The sequence below is a fragment of the Felis catus genome, chromosome D2 (assembly GCF_018350175.1).
Source record: "Felis catus isolate Fca126 chromosome D2, F.catus_Fca126_mat1.0, whole genome shotgun sequence".
NCBI lineage: Eukaryota > Metazoa > Chordata > Mammalia > Carnivora > Felidae > Felis > Felis catus.
In genome coordinates, this window is record NC_058378.1 from 35,061,834 (window position 1) to 35,082,547 (window position 20,714).

At 34.3% G+C, this 20,714-nt stretch overlaps 1 protein-coding gene and 2 non-coding genes across 7 annotated transcripts in view; 1 reads left to right on the forward strand and 2 right to left on the reverse strand.

Moving 5' to 3' along the window:
• ADK (adenosine kinase) overlaps positions 1 to 20,714 on the forward strand; it is a 523,245-nt gene that overhangs the window by 421,114 nt on the left and 81,417 nt on the right. For all 5 annotated transcript variants that reach the window (XM_045040997.1, XM_045040996.1, XM_019813326.3 and 2 more), the window contains one exon: positions 2,525 to 2,639. In XM_045040997.1, the coding sequence (XP_044896932.1) occupies positions 2,525 to 2,639 (115 nt within the window). The remainder of the gene's footprint in view (positions 1 to 2,524; positions 2,640 to 20,714) is intronic.
• Positions 10,460 to 10,529, reverse strand: LOC111557190. Its single transcript, XR_002737046.1, has one exon. It is a non-coding gene; the product is annotated as a small nucleolar RNA U2-30 (small nucleolar RNA).
• On the reverse strand, positions 11,108 to 11,187 carry LOC111557192. Its single transcript, XR_002737048.1, has one exon. It is a non-coding gene; the product is annotated as a small nucleolar RNA U2-19 (small nucleolar RNA).

Genomic DNA, 20,714 nt, shown 5'->3' on the forward strand with positions numbered 1-20,714 from the left:
GTGCAGCCTCACAGAGGTTTATTTACCTACTCAAAGTACACAGATCTAGGTGTGTCACACTCTCAAGTCCTTGTAATTTCATAATTCTGTTAAGATGCTAGCGCAAGTATAAGAGAGAAGAGTCTATGGGGAGGTGGGGGTGGCTGCAGAACTAGGAATATATAACTTTGAGAAAACAAAATTGAGGTTTTAAGAAAAGTTTCCATCCTAGATTGGGCTCAACTATTGAAGCCAAAGCAGTGGCTCTTCAAGGCACAGTAAGAAATTTAGATCTGGTATTGCTGACAGTGATTCCAGAGTGACAGAAGGATTTTGTATGAACCGTGGACATGGATACAATTAGAATAAAGTTTAACCATTCTGTAAAGATTTGTGTTTTATATTTGGGAAATTTATTTCAATCTTGAATTGCCAGTTTTATAAAATTTAATTTGAGACATAAGAAAGGTTTCTTTAAGTTACTCAAACTCCCATAAAATATATATATCTTCCCATTGGCCAGAAGACAACTGTGGAATCTCATTCTTAATTTATTCCTTATACCACATTGAAGAAAGACCTCTATTTAAAAAACATCCACTACATACATCGGATTCTGATGATGATTGATTGATTGAATGTGGCTCTGGGCTTTGCCCCTTTATCTTTATTAAATATGAACTGTACCCAATCAAGCAAAAATCCGACAGTAGTAAAACTTAAGTGTGCTAAGGAGATTGGGAGAATATATGTCAGTCATTTTAATTAATGTATACATTTATTTGAGAGAGTGAAAATGTCATTATGTGGCCTTTGTTTTTCTTTTTTTAGTCCTTTCAGCTGTTACTAGTCATTTCTGATAGTCTTTCCCTAAAACTGAGGGAATTCCTTTTCTCAGATATCAGAGTTCAGGCTTAGTTTTGTTCTAAAATAAGCAACCCAAAGTGAAACAGTCAGCATGTTTGAAAGGTCAGCAGCATTGTCTCACCATACGTGGCTATTCTTTTCAAAAACAGCAGTGGTCCGGAATTGTCATGTTAGGTGCAGTAGAAGCTCGGATTCATGTATTATCTAGAATTTCTTAAGTATGTAGTGAACAAACAACATAGAATATTTCACTAAAGATTTTCATACCTTTAAAAATGTCATAGTTGCTGATGTTCTTTGTAACCATTATGACTTGTCTACTTTGATTACCTAAATTTTTCTGTCCTGTATATTCTAATTCACTTCCTTGATACCACTCATATATTTCTCCTCTAGTATGTGTTTCTCTCTCCATAACTGTTTGAAACTACACACGAGAGAGTGCCAAAAAGGCCAAACCATGCATGATTTAGAGGGCCACTGAATTCAGACATGGATTTTTTAATTATTTTAAAATTGCTGAAAACATGATTCTAAGAATCCTACTGATAATAGCTCAAGAGTTAGATTTCAAGTCAGAACAGTTAAGATGTAAAACTTCATGGCCTATGTGATGTGAAAAATAGCATCAGTTTTCTAGAATTAATTTGTTATTTTTTTAACTTTATCTTCTTTAAATAAAATTAAGTCTGTAGGAAATTGCATCTCTTTCATTTTTCTTTGAAAATTTTGGCATTTTAGCAACATTATTTCCAGAGTCAGCATAATTCTGTAAACCTCTAAAATAATTCAATATTCCTTTTTTATTTTTTACAAATCTCTCTTTAATTGGAAATTTGAATATTGGCTATTTGCTGCTATTAAGAAATTATTAATTTAAAAAAATATACTAGTATGTGGTTATGTTTAAATCATTACCTCTCAGGGATACATAATAAAACATTTATGGATAACATTATTTTGTATCTGGGATTTGCTTGAGAATAATATGAAAGGCAAGTGGGTAAAACTATAGATAAAAATTATCACAAATTTAAAATTGTTGGGGCCACCTGGGTGGCTAGGTTGTTTAAGGGGCTGACTCTTGATTTCAGCTCAGGTCATGATCTCACAGTTTGTAGAATTGGGCCTAGCATCAGCTTGGGATTCTCTCTCTCCCTCTCTCTCTCTGCCCCTCCCCTGCTCATGGTCACACTCTTTCTTTCTTTCAAAGTAAATGAATAAACTTTTTAAAAAAATAAATAGGGGCGCCTGGGTGGCGCAGTCGGTTAAGCGTCCGACTTCAGCCAGGTCACGATCTCGCGGTCCGTGAGTTCGAGCCCCGCGTCAGGCTCTGGGCTGATGGCTCGGAGCCTGGAGCCTGTTTCCGATTCTGTGTCTCCCTCTCTCTCTGCCCCTCCCCCGTTCATGCTCTGTCTCTCTCTGTCCCAAAAATAAAATAAAAAACGTTGAAAAAAAAATTTAAAAATAAATAAATAAATAAAATGTTTTCAACTTGATGGTGGGTTCCTTGGAGGTTATTGTACTATTCTATTTACTTTTGTATGTAGTTAAAATTCTTATAGTAGGGGTACATATCTCTCCTATTTTGAGCATGAGAAGCTAAATCCTTAAACTACTAGTAAGTTTTGCTTTATTGTACTGGTTATGAGAACTTTTTCCTCTTCTCTATTAATAGACTGAAGACATTAAAGAAATAGCCAAAAAGACACAAGCTCTGCCAAAGGTGAATCTGAAGAGGCAGCGAATTGTGATTTTCACCCAAGGAAGAGAGGATACTATAATGGCTACAGGTACATGTGGAAATTGTATGAGAAACCCAGTATTATGAAGATTAATTGTAACAAAATTCTATATTCTTGATATTATAATTTATTTGAAAATAGCATACTTTCTTTTCTGTTTTTTTACCACCTTCATGCATTTCACTGACCCCATCCCCACCCCTGCCTTTGGCAAACACCTATCTGTTCTCTGTATTATGAGTTCAGTTTTGGGTTTTTTTTTATTTTTTGTTTGTTTCTTTGTTTTAGATTCCACATACAAGTGAGATCATATAGTATTTTCTTTCTTTCTCTGAGTGATTTCACTTTGTATAATGCCCTCAAGGTTCATTCATATTGTTAAATGGCAGGATTTTCTTCTCTTTTTTTATGGCTGACTGATATTCCATTGTGTCTGTGTCCATTGGATACTTAGCTATTGTCTTAGCTATTATACATAGTGCTGCAATGAACATGGGGGCATAGATTTCTTTTTGAGTTAGTGTTTTTGTTTCTTTTGGATAAATACCCAGAAATGGAATTGCAGATCATATGGTAGTTCTATTTTTAATTTTTTGAGGAACGTTCATACTGTTTTTCTATAGCGACTGCACCAATTTACAGTCCCACCAACAGTACATAGTGTTTCTTTTTCTCCGTGTCCTCACCAACATTTATTTCTTGTCTTTTTGATAATAGGCATCCTAACAGCTGTGAGGTAATATCTCATTGTGGTTTTGATTTGCATTTCCCTGATGATTGCTGATGTTGAGCATCTTTTTGTGTACCTGTTGGCCATCCATAATAATGATCTAGTTTCATTCTTTTGCATGTGGCTGTACAATTTTCCCAGCACCATCTATTGAAGACTGTCCCTTCCCCATTGTATATTTTTTACTTTTTTGTCATAAATTAATCATTTAGGGATGGGTTTATTTCTGGACTCTCTGTTATGTTCCATTGATACATGTGTCTGTCTGTTTTTATGTAAGTACCATACTGATTTGATTACTAGATCTAATATAGTTTGAAATAAGGAAGTGTGATGCCTCCAGCCTTGCTCTTCTTTCTCAAGATTGCTTTGACTATATAGGGTCTTTTGTATTTCTTTTGATGGTTAGTTGGTTGGGGTTCTTTTTTACTATTTTTACCCTCCCCTCCCCCTACCCAGACTCTTTTTGTGGTTCTGTATAAATTTTAAGGTTGTTTGTTCTATTTCTGGGAAAATGTACCTTTTGTAGTGTTTTTATTTTAATTTATTTTAAGTTTACTTATTTATTTTGAGAGAGAGAGAAAGCAGGAGAGGGGCAGAGAAAGAGAGGGAGAGAGAGAATCTCAAGCAGGCTCTACACCATCAGCATGGAGCACATGCGGGGCTTGAACTCACAAACTATATCATGACCTGAGCCGAAGTTGGACACTTAACCTACTGAGCCACCCAGATGCCTCTGTTCTTATTTTAATAAGTAAACCTACCTTCTATCTCAGTAGAAAAGATTTCATTTTCAAGAAGGTAATTTATTAAAATTCAGTTGAGTAAATCCACTTTGATTTAGTTTATTTACTTTAATATTTTGGGAATATTGTCAGTCTAATAATGTCTTTCCTAAAAAAAAAAGTTTTACTTAGTAAATTCCTGTGCTTGCTTAAATGAATTTATCCAATTATGAACAAATAAAATCCACAGATAAGTTACTTCCTCAGTTTTAAACTTCAAGAAGAAAACCTCACTTATCTTACAGATATAGGAGTTTCATCTAGTAAACAAATATTTTATTGGTTAAAATGATTAATATCATCAGTGTGATGAAAACTATTCAAGCCAAATATAAACCTGTTAATTCTGTGTGAATCAGTAAGATTAAAACTTGTCAGTTAACTAATAACTATTATAAACAGTAGCAATTATTACCTTTGTGTTTTTTCAATATACTGCTAAACAGAAATTCAAGATATAAGCCTTAAACATCTAACTAGGAAATAAAATTAATACACATAAAAATGTAAATACAAAGAAGTAAAATTACACTTATTCATTATTGGTACAGACTATATGGGTTGTATTGACTCAGAAAGGAGACTGATCAATAAAGCCAAAAGAAAGATGTTATAGTGAATTTTTCTTGAATTTAATATTTAAGCCTGAAAAGGGTCAAAAAAAGAAATGAGTGTCAATTTTGGGTAAGAAGAGGCCTTAGAATTAATTCATTCCAACTTTCTTACTTTAGAATTGTCAAAAACAAGATTCAAACGCTTACTTAAAAAATATTTATTTCAGGGGTGCCTGGGTGGCTTAGTCAGTTGAGCATCCAACTCTGATCTCAGCTCAGGTCATGATCTCACAGTTCATGAGTTCAAGACCCACGTGGAGGTTTGTACTGACAGCACGGAGCCTGCTTGGGATTCTGTCTCGCTCTCTCTGCTCCTCCCCTGTTCACACATGCTCTTTCTGTAAAATAAATAAATAAACAAACAAACTTAAAAAATATATTTATTTCAAAATAATCCAGTGAGTGACAAATAGTGGAGTTATAAATGAAATGGTGATGGGTATATGTGGGGTGGTCATTATGTTATTACTTCCACTTGTGTATATATTTACAATTTTTCCGTGATTAAAAGTATAAAAAACAGAAAGACAGCAAAATAAAAACTAATTTTCAATCAAGATCAGAGATACTAAGTAATTTTCCTAAGATACATTGATATCCTTGCTAAGCCTTGAATTCTAGGAAGGATTTAAAGCAAGGAGAGCAATCTAGTCATATGAGTGAAGAGGACCATATGAGCAAAGGCATCAGGTACCATATAATCTTTAATTGTTGTGACAGAAAAAGCCACGCTGTTAATTTGTGCAAGAGAGAAAAGAAATAAATCATGAAAAGATATCCCTGCATTGATAATAACCATCTGGATTGTCTTCATGTAGTAGGTGGCCTGTTCCTGTCTTAGCAATGAACACTGCTTGGAAAAGTGAAAAACATGGAGACTTCTTATCTTACAGGACTGTAGTACTGCCTTCAGATTCATAAAATGCTACTTGGTTGCTCTTTCTGGAGACATTTATTTTAAGGCTTTATATATTCTAGATATACATAGTGTACAAGTGTCTTCCTCATTGTGAATTTATACAATTTCCCCAAAACTGAAATCTTTAAAATTAGTCCCCCCCTTCCTGTGACTCAATTTCTTTGTCAACTCACTTTGTTCTTTATGAAATCTATTAAACCATTCTTAGGAATACTTACTGGCAAGAATTTATTTGAGGAAAGACATTGGCTAATCTTTACTCTTCATACTATATGAAAATGAACTTAAATTAGAGGATGCACTATATCTGCAATGCATGATAAATACAAGATGGATAGAGAATCTGTTCAGCGGTGTCAGCTACAAAAGCAAACATGATAAATGTTAATGCAGTTTTGAGCCCTGGGATAAGCTATTCAGTGCACAAGCATAGCTGAATCTCTTTGCTATGTTGTTATTCATGGCAGCCAAATAAATGTCAATAATAAAAGAGAATTAAAGATTTTCATTTCCCAGAGGCAATCCTCTAATACGGCTTGATCTTTCATTTCATTTGTAATTCGTTCTCATGTCAGGATGCAATCATTCGCCAGGCTCTGGGTGTCATGTTAAGTCATTTAATAATGATTAAGAACATAAAAATGCTTGGCCTGTGGGGCAATTCACAGAAGAGATGCCAATTTGTTATTGTTTTTCCTCCTTTGCTTTTGAATATGGATCAGCTTTTTCCCACCTCCTAGCATTAAAATACTAATGGAGAATGGGGAGGGAAAGTATCCCTTAATTTACCATAAGTGACATTCCAGAATGGCACAAGGCAGTGCTAACACACTTATTAAAACACTAATTAGGAATCATTGTTCCTTAAACCTCACAATGTGGAGTATTTTTAAATGATCACTGCTAAGTTTGTGTCATTTAGCAATAATGTAACAAAGTCAGTTTTCTTGGTATTTAATTCTAGAGACGTTTCTCCTTTTGAGATATATATGGTGTCTATAAGCCACTTTCTGTTATTTTATACATGTAGTTCTTTGAATTCCTCTTTGCTAAATTGTCTGTGAATCTAAAGTCTTTAACATCCTGTTTGGTCACCTCTATTTCAGTTGAGTCTCCATTTTGTATATCCATCTGCCGAGAAGTTTTGTCACATATCAACCATTGTATCATTGCTTGCAGGCTAATTGAGTTCCAACCTTTTTTGGGGGAGTGCTGGGGTGGGGGTGTCAGGGAGCACTGGAAAGTAATAAGAGTAAGAAGCCAGGAATGACAGGCAGGAAAGAAAATATGATTCTATACACTTTGAACCTTTTAATAAATGTTGAATGAACCTGTTAGGTAGCACAAGAGTCAGGTCAAGGAAGTCATTCCTGTGTCTATAAACTGTAGAAAAACTAAGACTATAGATTTTTATTTCCTACTGGACAGCAATTACTAATGAGATCTTCATATATCAATACCTTATTATATTAACAATTGTAGTAAAAATGAATATTTTATATACATGCATATATACAGAATACATACACATATACAGACATATATGTCTTTATAGAAAGTTTATATTTCTCCAGGTTTCTGTACTACATATATCACTAAAAATTGGAAAAAGCAATAGGATTTTTATTCTAAATTGAAAATAATGCATTTCACACTTTTGCTCTTATGTGACACAATGAAATAGGTCCACTCCAGCATAAATTGTAGACTTTTCTGAATACTTTCAGAATTCTTTCTGGTCTGCTTGAATTTTGATTTTTGCCAAACGGAAGAAAATAGATTAGGTCAAAAGTTTCATGTGGAAGACAGGGGCTGCCATGTCAGAATCACCTGGTGGGCTTTTGATAAATATAGCCCTGCCTTCATAGAAGTATGTTCACTTCAACTTGATACATCCCTATGAAGAGTAGTAGAATATACATCCTTGAGAAGATGTATGAGAATGGGGTTTGTAGAGTGTGAGGGAAGTGGAGTATAGGGTTGTGTATTGTTGTAAAGATCCTTTAGGTAATACAGCAATGCTGTCTGTCCTTCATCTCTCACTTTGAAACCTTTGGATTAGGTGATTTGATAATGTTGCCCAAGTTTATGATTTTGTAGGATGATAGAAACAGAACCTTTTAGTAGCTAAACATCTAGTATTTGAATAAGTCAAGCCTTGGTGAATGCTTCTTTCTCTTGATAATTCACAAAGTGTCATGTACTCATCTACTATTACTAGCAATCTACATATATTATTTTAAATAGCCAAATTCATTTGATTAGTTTATAATTTAAGGTAGTCTCATCATAGTGCCCTTTGTCATTTCCTTATAAGTAAGTGAGGTTACTGAAGCTGCTTGTCTTCATGTTCCTGAGACCTTAAAGAAGCTTGTCACCCCATTTGCTAGTTAAGTTTTCATGTTCTTTAAAAATACTCAGTGCTATACATTATAAGAAAAGGTCAATGTGTTTTACAATTCTTGTAGACATAAAGTACAGAAAGTGTGCAATAGAAAATGCAGACTCTAAAGAAAACAACTTTAGCAGCTGGAAGAATAATAATGTCAGCACATCATCACAACTCCTACTCCTACAAAATATTGTCATAAATCATTTTGGAAATGTTATCTATACTACAGCCAAACCAGTTTTAAATGATGATCTTGTTGGCATACATTGCTGATGTTGTGAATAGAACAAATTAAGTGGCATTCTTTCAGAGTGTCTATACATGATATTCATGAAAAAAAAGTTCTTTATTTTTAAGAATATCCTTTTTTGAGCAATATGTTACTTTTTGACGACATAAGATGCTCTAATTTCTTGTATTTTCCCTGGTTCCGTCCTGGAATCAACTACTTTTTCAAGTATCCCTCTTTCCTTTAATTAGCAAATGATATTTAGAAACCCAGATCTGGATGCAAGATATGCTCATTGCTAATTGAGAATCATTGCTTTGGGACCCTTTTAGCAAACAGATTGGCAATATATGTATGTGTATTAACTCATGCATACATATCCTTCTATATTTATTTCTATATCTATTTATCTACTTAAATTACATGGTTTGAACCTGCTGGTAACTTTGATTCCAGTCTAACAACAGAATTCATTCTAGCCTTCACCCTTTCATTCCTTTTAACTTCCTCTGACATTGGAAGTTCTGGCTCTCATTATCCAAAGTATATTTACTTATTGTTCCATCCTAAAGTATCAAATTACCCATACCCTTGTGAGAAAAGAACATATTTACTTCCTAAAGTGTTTGTTTACAGTTCTTTTTATCTGTAGCCCTCTACAGTCTAGTCAAAATACTGTTATCCAAAGTCACTTTGGGTTAGTTCTTTTATTCCATCTACTTCAATGTGGTTACATTACTTATTTGTAATACAGTTAGGTTTATTTCTAAGAGTTTGTATTCCATCTTGGTTTCCTTTCATATCTAGGCTGGTTTTTTTAATAAGTACAATTCATTCCTCATGGTGTCAAGGTTCTGTGTGCTTTGACAAATGCATACGATCATGCAACCACTTCTATGGTTATAATACAGAAGAGTTCCATTTTTCACTTCTAGTTTTCTAAAGTGGTGTTACCAATTTATATGCCCACCACCAGTATATAGAATGGCTTTTATTTTTCTATATTTTCATCAGTATATTCTACTGTCCATTTTTTAGTTTAGCCATTCTGGTGAGTATGCTCTAGTTTCTCATTGTGTTTTTTATTGGAATTTCCTTAATTTAGTGAGGTGGGGCACCTCTTCGTTTGCTTATTAGTATTTAGATATCTTCTTTTGTAAAGTTGCTATTGGAGTCTTTCGCCCACATTAGATTGTCTTATTGATTTATAATTCCTTTTGCAGTCTGCATACAAGTCTTTTGTTAGATAAATGTATTGTAAATATATTCTCCCACTTTGTGACTTGCCTTTTCATTCTCTTCATGGTATCTTTTGATAAGTAAAGCTCTTAATTTTAATTTAGTCCAGTTAATAATGTTTTCCCCTTATGGATAGTATTTTTCATATTCTTTTAAAGAAAATCTTTGTGTATCCCTAGCTCATTTTTATTTGTTACTCTTTATTTGTCACAGTCTGTCTAGAATTAGAATTAATTTTTATATATGATATGGGTTAGAGGAAAAATTCATGTCTTTAGCCTATATGAATAACCAGTTGGCCCACCATCATTTATTAAAAGAAACATCCTTTCCCTTACTGCAATAAATTAACACCTTTGTCACATTTCATATTACCTGGTATCTGTGAGTCTTCTTCTAGACTATTCTATTCCATTGTTTTCTTTATCCTTGTAACCAGTTTACACTGTCTTGATTACTTATAATTAGTCTTTTTATTTCATAATGTCAGAATTCCAACTTTGTCTTCAGGCTTGTCCTGGTGTTTCTTGACCCTTTGCATTTCCACACAAATTTTAGAATCAAATTGTTAACCCCCTGAAATTTTTAATTCTTACTAGAATTTTTTTGAATTGAATTATATATTGGATCTAGAAATCAATTTGGAAAGAATTAACATATTTACAATATTGTGTTTTCTAATCCATAAGAGTATCTGTCTCTATTAATTTAGGTGGTCTTTAATTTTTCTCAAACTGTTAGTTTTTTCAGTGTAATGGTCTCACATATATAACTTTTATAAGATACCTAGATTTTATAAGATTCCTATTATTTGTTTTTTGTATTTTTTTTAAGTAAGCTCTACACTCAACATGGGGCTTGAACTCACAACCCCAAGATCAAGAGTCACAGGCTCTCCTGACTGAGCCAGCCTGGCACCCCTCTTATTATTTTTGATGCTATCCTTTTTTTAATTAATTCTGAGCTGCGATCAAGTGTAAAAACACTCATAATTATAGAAGTCAGTAGTAAAACCTTTTCATCATTGCTGAGAACTGACTAGTCTTTCATACACACACATATCTACTTCCAATCTCATTCCTCCATCAATAAGTCCTCAGTTATCCACGGTCACTTTTTTTTTTTAATTTACTTTGAGAGAGACAGAGACTGTGTGAGTAGGGGAAGGACAGAGAAAGAGAGAGAGAGAGAGAGAGAGAGAGAGAGAGAGAGAGAGAGAATTCTAAGCAGGCTCTGCACTGTCAGCACAGAGCCCAATGCAGAGCTCAAACTCACAAAACTGTGAGATCATGACCTGAGCCAAAACCTAGAGTCAGAAGCTTAACCAACTGAGCCACCCAGGAGCCCCTCTACTGTCATCTTTATACACACAAATGCACACACACCCTCACAACTCCAGACACAAGCCCTTATTGTTTTAAATTACTTTTGCTCCTCAGAACTACAGAGATCAGGGGCACCTGGGTGGCTCAGTAGGTTAAGCATCCAACTTTTGATTTCAGCTCAGGTAGCACAGAGCCTGCTTGGGATTCTCCCTCTCCCTCTCTCTCTGCCCTTTCCCCTCTTGCGAGCACTCTTTCTCAAACATAAATAAACTTAAAAAAAGAGAGAGAGAAATACAGAGATCACGCATCAGAGACACTGGAAAGTCTTTTGATGCTTCGATTTATCTATTCTCATTATTGATCCATTTCGGTAAAGAGCAGATCTCGGAATGATGCTATGCATTTGTAAATGGCATCTTTTTAGATTTCAGTTTCTGTTTGTGTTTTACTAGTATATAAATTTTTTATAATGACATTGTTTTCATTTATTAATTGTAATAATAAGTCTGTTGATTCTTTTGGATTTTCTATGTATATGATGATATCATTTGTGAATAATGGCAATTTCACTTCTTTCCCAATCTTGGTATTTATTTTATTAATTTTTCTTACTGCACTATCAGCACAGTGAAGCACAAGGAATATGAGTACAGTTGAAATGGTTGTAGTGAGTACCTTTGTCTTATTCCAGTCTCCTGTGGGAAGCCTTCAATATTTCATCAAAAAGGATGCAGTTTGTGGTAGTCTCTTTACAAATACTCTTTAACAGATTAAGGAAGTTTCCTTTCATTAATAGTTTGCAAAGAGTGTTGTTTTTGATGATGGTAAGATATTTTTAGTCATGAAAGGATGTTGAATTTTATCAAATAACTTTTCTGCATCTCTTAAACATTACTGTATAATTTTTCTTCCCCTCCCTCCCCCCCTTTTTAATGTGTGAGTCACAGCTGATTTTGGAATGGTAAACCATCTTTGCATTCTTGGGATAATCCCAATATAGTCATGGTGTTCCTTTAATATATCATCCGATTTGATCTGATTATATTTTTCTTAGATTTTTGCAGTGTTGTTATGAAAGAGTTTGTTTCATATTTTCCTTTCTTGTAACATCATTGTTAGTTTAGGTATGAACATTATGATGACCTTATTAAGTGAATTAGGAAGTACCCTTTTTCTGTTCTGGGAGAGTTTTATAAGCTTGAGGTTGTTTTTATGTAAAAATTTAAACAAGCTCACCCATCAAAATATCAGGGAATATCAAGAGAATAGTTCGTTGGATGGTTTTTCATTACAGATTCTTTTAATTGAATAGGAATGTTCATTTTTTTCTTTTTCTTTCTATGTCAGGTTTTTTAAAAAAATTTTTTTTTAATGTTTTTATTTATTTTCGAGAGAGAGACAGGGCATGAATGGGAGAGTGACAGAGAGAGAGGGAGACACAGAATCTGAAACAGGCTCCGGGCTCTGAGTTGTCAGCACAGAGCCCCATGCAGGGCTCAAACTTGTTCAACGCAAGATCATGATCTGAGCCAAAGTCAGACGCTTAACAGACTGAGCCACCCAGTCGTCCTATGTTAGTTTTGTAAAGTTGTATTTTTCTTGGAATTTGTCTCTTTCATCCAACATAAAATTATTTATAATATTCTCTCATCTTCTTAAATACTGGCAGATCTGTAGTGATATTCCCTTTTTAATTCTTAATCTTGGAATTAAATTTATGCTCTTTCTCTTTTCCTTGATCACTCTCCCTAGAAGTTTATTTTAATTTTAATTTTCAAAAAAGTAAATGCCTAGATGATGTTAGATTATCAAGAGATTTATTGAAGGAAACACCTGTAAGGCAAGATAAGTTATGGGCCAGAGGAAGCAGGGAGACCTGTCAAATTGTGGTACAGGTCTGACCCCTGTGTTGCAGTGAAGGAAGGTTGGGCAGGAAGAGGCATAGATTACAATATGGTTAAGTTTTGACAAGGCCAGAGAGGAGTCCTCAAGCCAAAGTTGCCCCATAAGCAAAGTTGCCCAAAGGAGTCCCACATATCTCCAGAATAGGTCTCCATACTGTTTCAGTTGTGCTCCTGGTGAATGTGGCCTCAGTATGAATGCAGTGGTGAATTTCAGAGCATAGCCCCACCTGGCACATCTGAGAAGCAAATTTTCATGGCCATGACAAGGTTTATCAATTTAATAGTCTTATAAAGAACCAACTCTAGGCTCAGTTGGTTAAACCTCCAATTTCGGCTCAGGTCATGATCTCATAGTTCATGGGTTCAAGCCCCGCGTTGAAGTCTGTGCTGACAACTCAGAGCCTGGAGCCTTCTAAGGATTTTGTATCTCCCTCTGTCTCTGCCCTTCTCCTGCTCATGCTGTCTGTCTCAAAAATAAGTAAAACATTAAAAAAAGATTGTTTAATATAAAATAACCAACTCTGCCTTTGTTGATTTTTTTCTACTGTATATTTGTTTTTACTTTTTAAATTTTCAGATACTTATTTCTTTCTTCTATTTTCTCCATGTTTTATTTACAAATTTTGGTATGTCTATTTTCATTATATTCAGTTCAAATTATTTCCCATTTCCTATTGTGATTTCTTCTTTAATCCGTATGTTATTTAGGAAGTTTTGTTTAATTTTTAAATATCTAGAATATATTTGGAGATTTTCTAATTATCTTCTTGTTTCTGATTTTTGGTTTAATTCCATTGTGGTCAGACATGCAGAATGATTTTAGTTCTTCAAAATTTATTGAAATTTTGTCTTACTGCACATCATATGGTCAATTTTATCCGTATTCTTTGTGCATTTGAAAGCAATGTATATGCTGACATTCTTTAATATAGTCTTTGTATATACAGTAAGGTCAAGTTTGGTAAGTTTGTGGTCCAGATCATTTATATTTTTATTTAGTTTTTGTCCGCTTGTTTTATCAGTTACTGAGAGACATTAATTAAAGTGTCCTGCTATGATTGAGATTTGTATATATTATTAGTATAACTATACAGGCTTTATGTTGTTTTAGTGTTTGCATGGTTTTTCCATCCCTTTACTTTCAAACTTTCTATGTTCCTAAATATAAGATTTTTTTGTAATCAAAATGCACTTTTTATTGTCTTTTAAATTCATTCTGGCAACTTTTTAATTGGAATCTGTTGATATTTAATATAAGTTACTCATATAATTGGATTCATATCTCACATATTACTCTTTTTTTTTCTATTTGTCTCACAAGTTTATCTTCTTTTTTTTTCTTCTTTCCTGCTTCGTTTGGATTGATCAAGTATTTTTTATTCTCATTTCCTTTTTTATTTGCTTGGTAGTTGTTTTGATGTTCGCCCTAAAAATTACAAAATGTATGCTTGACATATTGGAGTCAAATATAAACTATAAGGCTTGCCACTTCTCATACAATAGTAGGTCCTAGAACATTTCAATTCCATTTAAGACTTCCAACCTTTTGTATTATTGTTGTCAGTCACATTAATTATTAATGCCTTGTAGTGACAAAATACTGTTATCATTTTGTGCAATTAAATTTTACTTTTTCCATTGTTTTTCTTCTCTTCCTATATTTCCATGTTTTTATCTGAATAATTATGAATTATTTTATCATTTTGCTTTTGCCTACACAGCTTCTTTCAGTATTTCACTCTGTGCGAATTCTCTTAGTTTTTATTTGCAGATATTCTTTATTTTGCCTTTCAGTAAGTATAGAACTCTACATTGGAAATTACATTCTTTGAATCTTTAACAATGACCTATTATCTTTGGATTCTCTTATTTTGTCAAGAAGTCACTTGTTACTCTTATTCTTGCTTCTTTAGATATATTTCCATTTTCTCTGCTTTTTAGAATTTTTCTTTGAGTTTAACTTTTTACTTGGTTCTTGTTTTTTCTTGTATTTATCTTGCTAGGGTTTTTAGTACTTTTTGAATGTATGGTTGATGACTCTTATTAGTTTGGGAGATTTTCCAGCCATTATCTCTTTAGATACTGCATTCCTCTCCTTCCAGTTGGGACACCAGTTACACATATCTTAGGCCTTTTTTATTGTGTCTCATATGTCATTTATGATCTTTTTTGTATTTTTATCATTTTTCCTCCTCCAATTTCAGCATATATATTTGTGGGGTTTTTTTGTTTTTTTGTGTGTGGGGAGGGTTTTATTTTGTTTTGTTTTTGGTGCAAAAAGGTGATTCTTATTAAAGCACGGGGACAGGACCCATGGACACAAAGAGCGAGCTGCACTGGGGTTGTGAAGAATGACTGGTTATATACTGTGGACTTGGGGGAGGTAAAATCAAAAGGGAGGTTGCTAAAGAGATTTTCATATGCTAAAGACTCACAGATTACTGGAGGCCTACCTATTGTCAAGCTAAGGTTGTTTTTCCCTCTAGCAAAGCATTAACATTAAGATGTAGGGAGTTCCTGGACTTCGGGCTATTGATGGGATTGCCTTTTTCTTGTAAACTGGTGTAGACTCTTATCAGTTTAACCATTTGTTTTTTGTACTTTCTTGGGTTTTTCTGGGTAGCTGGGAGGGTCCGAGGAATATTACACATATCCCACCTGGGAAGGAGGGGTGCTAGCTTGTACTTTGCCCTCAGCCTGCCTATGCTCCCTCATCATAATGCCCCTAAACAATTTTGACCCTTAAATCTTTAAGGTTGTTGAAGGTTAAAGATCTCATCTTCTGTAACATCTTCCTGCTGAGTAAGGATATAGAGACGTCCCTGCCTATATGGGTTAATATTGGTCAGTTTGGGAAGGCATAGGGGAGTTACAAAAGGTGGAGGCAGCTAAATCCAAGGTGGGCAACATACATGAACCTCCTTGAGTTCATTAGTATCATTAGTTGGTTTGAAGGTGTAGTGATGGAGTCTTGGTACCAGGCGGAGATACGAGGGAGAAAACAGCAAAACATAATGAGAATAAAGAAACCCCAATAAAAGTCCTTTGGTATTTGACAATAATCCTCCAGTCCAGGAGTTAAACCACTCACTAAAGGACGGAGAGGGATTGTTTAAAGCACCAATTCGAGTATTCATGTCAGTTAGAAATCCGGAAATATTGTTGTGGTAATCTGGAATGTATACACAGCATTATTTTTATGAGAACACAGGTTCTGCCTTGTGCAGCAGTTGAAACATTTAATGCCATTTTATTTTGTAGAACTGTTCTATGCATTTGACTCTTTTTAGTATTTAGTAATGTAATGTTATTGACAGTCACTGAAGGTATTAACAGTATAACAGGTGGTGTATAGCTATCATATAGACTCTGTTCAGTAAGCAATCAAGTAATTAATAAGAGGTACTTTTATGGAAATAAGAAAAATATAGGTTAACGGTTAGAGCAAATTACAAACCCAGTGTCTGTCAGTGCTGCCAGTGAGATTTTTAGATGTCAGGTTTGAAGCATCCTCAGATGGAATAGGAACAGGCAGCAGGAATCAGGTGGATTTTTCTGGTTTATAATTTAAATGTCTGTGGTGATCCTTTTGAATGACCCATTTTAAGAAGGAATTGTCAGTATAAATTGAGGAAAGGAGAATGAAAAAGAAAGGTACAACCATCATGAGAGCAGTTTGAGGTCTTCCACAGGTTCACAGGAATAAGAAAGACACATTAGTTTGCTTCTTTGTTTCACGCGAAGGAGGTATGGGTTTTACTTTAGATATAAAAGCCCATGAAGAGTGCCTCTTTAACTTTACTGCTGTGGGAGTACATAATAAGACTAGGGCCCTTGCATTTTGGATTAAATCCCCTGGTATATTAGACTTTAACTCCTTTAAATAAACCAGGTGTTTTGGGTTTATATGGGGTGGGTTTTTAGGAACTGTCAGTTCAAGTTTAGGAAGGATATGGTTTGAATATTTAGAGATTTATGAATTAACCCAGCCTTAATTGAATAATTTAATAAAGCACTATAGTCTTTATCTATTGATAAGTCTACAGTGAAAAAAGACTTTTCATATACAATTGTTGGGGGAATCCATCCCATCTTCCAGTTGTTTAAATAATCATGTCCATGGGGTCCTGTTATTATTGCCACAGAATAACAAGCAAGAAGATTGTCCATACCTATGCTATGGTGACAATTTTTCTAAAGTTTACCTCAAGTTCTTCAGTTTACACAAACAACAAACATTTAAAGACAATCAGAACTAGGATTTAGTATCCATAAAGGTGTGTTACTGAAGCATAGTTTTTCTCTCTGGAATCACCTCTGTTTTTGAGTTAGCCAAATCAAGACTAATTCATTTGTAAAACAACTGCAATTTTTACCTTGGCCTAATTATTTACATAAGTACAGCAAGAACAGCTATTGGTCATATAGATCTTTTATAATTGCTTTGCTGGCACTTTTTGTAAGGAATCTCTAGATTGACTTTTAGTAGTCTCTGTAGGCCAGAAGCCAAGCCATGTCTGCAATACCTACAGATTTGGGAGAATTCCTCTTCTCCAGGTCCCCAAGATATCCTGAGGTTTCTTAAGAAGTGACGTTCTTTACTCACCTGGTAAGGATGCTGGGAACTCTGTAAGCAAGGTATCAGGCCAACATTTCCAAGGGGCTTGATTGGCTCCATGTTTCATAAGGTCCACCTTAGTTCCTTAAAGTTGTAGAGTCATATCTGAGTCTATGCATGTTGCTCTCAAATATGACATTCCAGTCAAAGTCTTGTTAAAATAACCAGTATTTCCAATGGTATCCTGTTACAAGGAGAATAGACTCTCATTGAACTTATGCAAGTAACTGTAATTGGCATGAAAGAAAGAACACTTGTTGAGAGTTTGTGAATTTCAGAGGGTTCAGGTAGAAAAGTTAAATGCTTTAGTTTGTTTACAGAGGAATACTTTATCCTAGTATTGTATATCATGGGTATCTTAAGAGAATGTTTCCTTAATCTGGAAGGGCAAACATTAGAGAACCAGCAATACTTCAAAACAAAAGTCACAGAACTATAACCATCTTCTTCAGTTCATTTAGTCCCATGTTACTAATTCTTTTTCAATTTGAATGCAGCTTTTTAGTTCTGGAAATTTCTAGCCATTTTAGTATTAATCATAAAGATGTCAAATACCTATATTTGTCCTTAAAGCCCTTAAAGATGAAACATGTTTTGCTAAAGCATCAGAACAATTAATTATAAATGATAGAACTCAAAAATGGACGTGGTTAACAATGTGATATGAGTCGTTGTGATGCAATTGACAAGGTAATCCAGTTATTTCTGTGACACAGAACACTTAAATACTTAGAATGTTAGGTGAAAACCTTATACCAGAACATATTAAAATTTTAGGAATTGCATATAATCCCTAGAATAGTTTTGGCATTTACCCAAGCAGTACAACCTAAGGTTTATCATTATTTGTTTGACAGGGCTTACAGAGTAACATAACATACCAAATAAGCAAGCCTTAATTGGTCAAAGACTTCATTACAATTTAAATCCTGGGAAGTTAAAACCTTAGAAAGTTATAAAGGACATCCTTAATAGGATTACAAATCTTATTTATTTAACCAAGGTGGCAATAGGAAATTCCAAAGGCAAATATGTAGGGTTATGTAGTTGTTACCAAAACTTAGCTCCTTTGACATTGAGAAGTTTTAACCAAGAAACCAAAGACCAAATAAAAGCATAAACTTAAATATTTAAAACATAAAGCTTTGGTTTTCCTGGCAGACAAGAGAAAAAAACCTTTGCTTATTATTATTATTGTTGTTGTTCTTGTTTTTATAACTTTTTTTAATGTTTATTTATTTTGAGAGAGAGACAGACAGAATCCAAAGCAGGCTCCAGGCTCTGAGCTGTCAGCACAGAGCCCAATGCAGGGCTCAAACCCACGAACTGTGAGACCATGACCTGAACCAAAGTCGGCCGCTTAACCAACTGAGCCACCCAGGCACCCCTTATTATTATTTTTTTTAATCAAGAGCAGAATAATCCAAGAAAACCTTGTCTTTTGAACAGAGAGAAAAGCAGAATTTTAACCTCATACCAGTGTACTTTTATTTATTTTTTAATTTTTATTTTAATATGAAATTTATTGTCAAATTGGTTTCCATACAACAGCCAGTGCTCATCCCAACAGGTGCCCTCCTCAATGCCCATCACCCACCCTTCTCTCCCTACCACCCCCCATCAACCCTCAGATTGTTCTCAGTCTTTAAGAGTCTCTTATGGTTTGGCTCCCTCCCTCTCTAACTTTTTTTTTTCCTTCCCCTCCCCCATGGTCTTCTGTTAAGTTTCTCAGGATCCACATAAGAGTGAAAACATATGGTATCTTTGTATGACTTATTTCACTTAGCGTAACACTCTGCAGTTCCATCCACATTACTACAAAAGGCCATATTTCATTCTTTCTCATTGCCACTTGGTATTCCATTGTGTATATAAACCACAATTTCTTTATCCATTCATCAGTTGATGGACATTTAGGCTCTTTCCATAATTTGGCTATTGTTGAGAGTGCTGCTGTAAACATTGGGTTACAAGTGCCCCTATGCATCAGTACTCCTGTATCTCTTGGGTAAATTCCTAGCAGTGCTATTGCTGGGTCATAGGGTAGATCTATTTTTAATTTTCTGAGGAACCTCCACACTGTTTTCCAGAGCATCTGCACCAGTTTGTATTCCCACCAGTATACTTTTAAAATCCATTCATTGCAACTTTAGTCTGTCCTAACCACACAACCTAACCTTTCCAAAGATTTCCCTTCAAGAATTTCTACAACTTTACTTTGCCTTCACATTTTGTCCCAAGCCATTTTTCTTCAAACAACCAGTCTCATTTAGGACAAAATTACTTTCTTTTTCTTTTACCTTCCATAAAAATCTATTACCATTCCTTATATCTTTCTTACACATCTCCTACTTTTTTACGTACAGAGTTGCTTTTCTTGTTTCCATCAGTCTTAATTATATTTAGCAGAATTTTAACTCTTAGAAACCTTAGTCTCCCGTGAAAACTTAGTAGTAACCAATTGTGAACTGTTACACCAGAATTCTTTAGGTGGCAAACTTATGAACCACTTAAGCACAAAGCATGTTTACCAACAGACCAAAATAGCCTTAGTTTCTCTGCAATAAGAAGTCAAAAGCAAAATCTGTTTTCATTAATTAATGTTTTAGCATTCCATTCTATTTGAAAAAGACCTAGATGTTCAATGAATTCAATCCCATTTATCATGCACGCAAAACTTTTAAGTTTCAGGTTACCAAAGACTGAAAGCTATCTTAACAATTACCCTTGAAAACTTTGAGAGAGACAAAATTAACCATTATTTTAAGTCATTTTTTTGCTAACAAGTTGCAACAGAGATAACATGAGCTTATTTGACCTTTAGCAAACCTAGGTAGAATAAAAGTTTTATATTTAATGCTGATAACCCAAAGACATATCTATCTTAATTAAACCAACAAACTTAAATTAGCTTAAACACCAAATATGTTCCACCTGAATCCCCTTAAAAGTCAATCAGTTGTTCCCCATTGTCAGTTTTTACCTGGGACAACAGTGGGAAAATCAGCAGCATATATATTTGTACTGATGCGTCTTCTAGTTGACTGCCCTCTCTCTTCTACTTTGTCCAATCTGCATTTCAACACATCTCTTGAGTTCTTTATTTCAGTAGTCAAATTTCTTATTTTTTATGTTACTTGATTCTTTTTTATTGCTGCCAGTTCTATACGATGTTAATCTACCTTGTCATTTTTTTTGAACGTGTTAATCACACGTTCAAAAAAATAATAAATTTCATGTCCAAAAACTATGCTATCTCAGTCGTCTGTGAGTCTAGTTTTTTGTCTTCTTTGGCGGGGGGGGGGGGGGGGGGGCTTATATTTTTGTTTGCCTGATAATTTTTCATTAAATGCTTAATATTGTCTGTA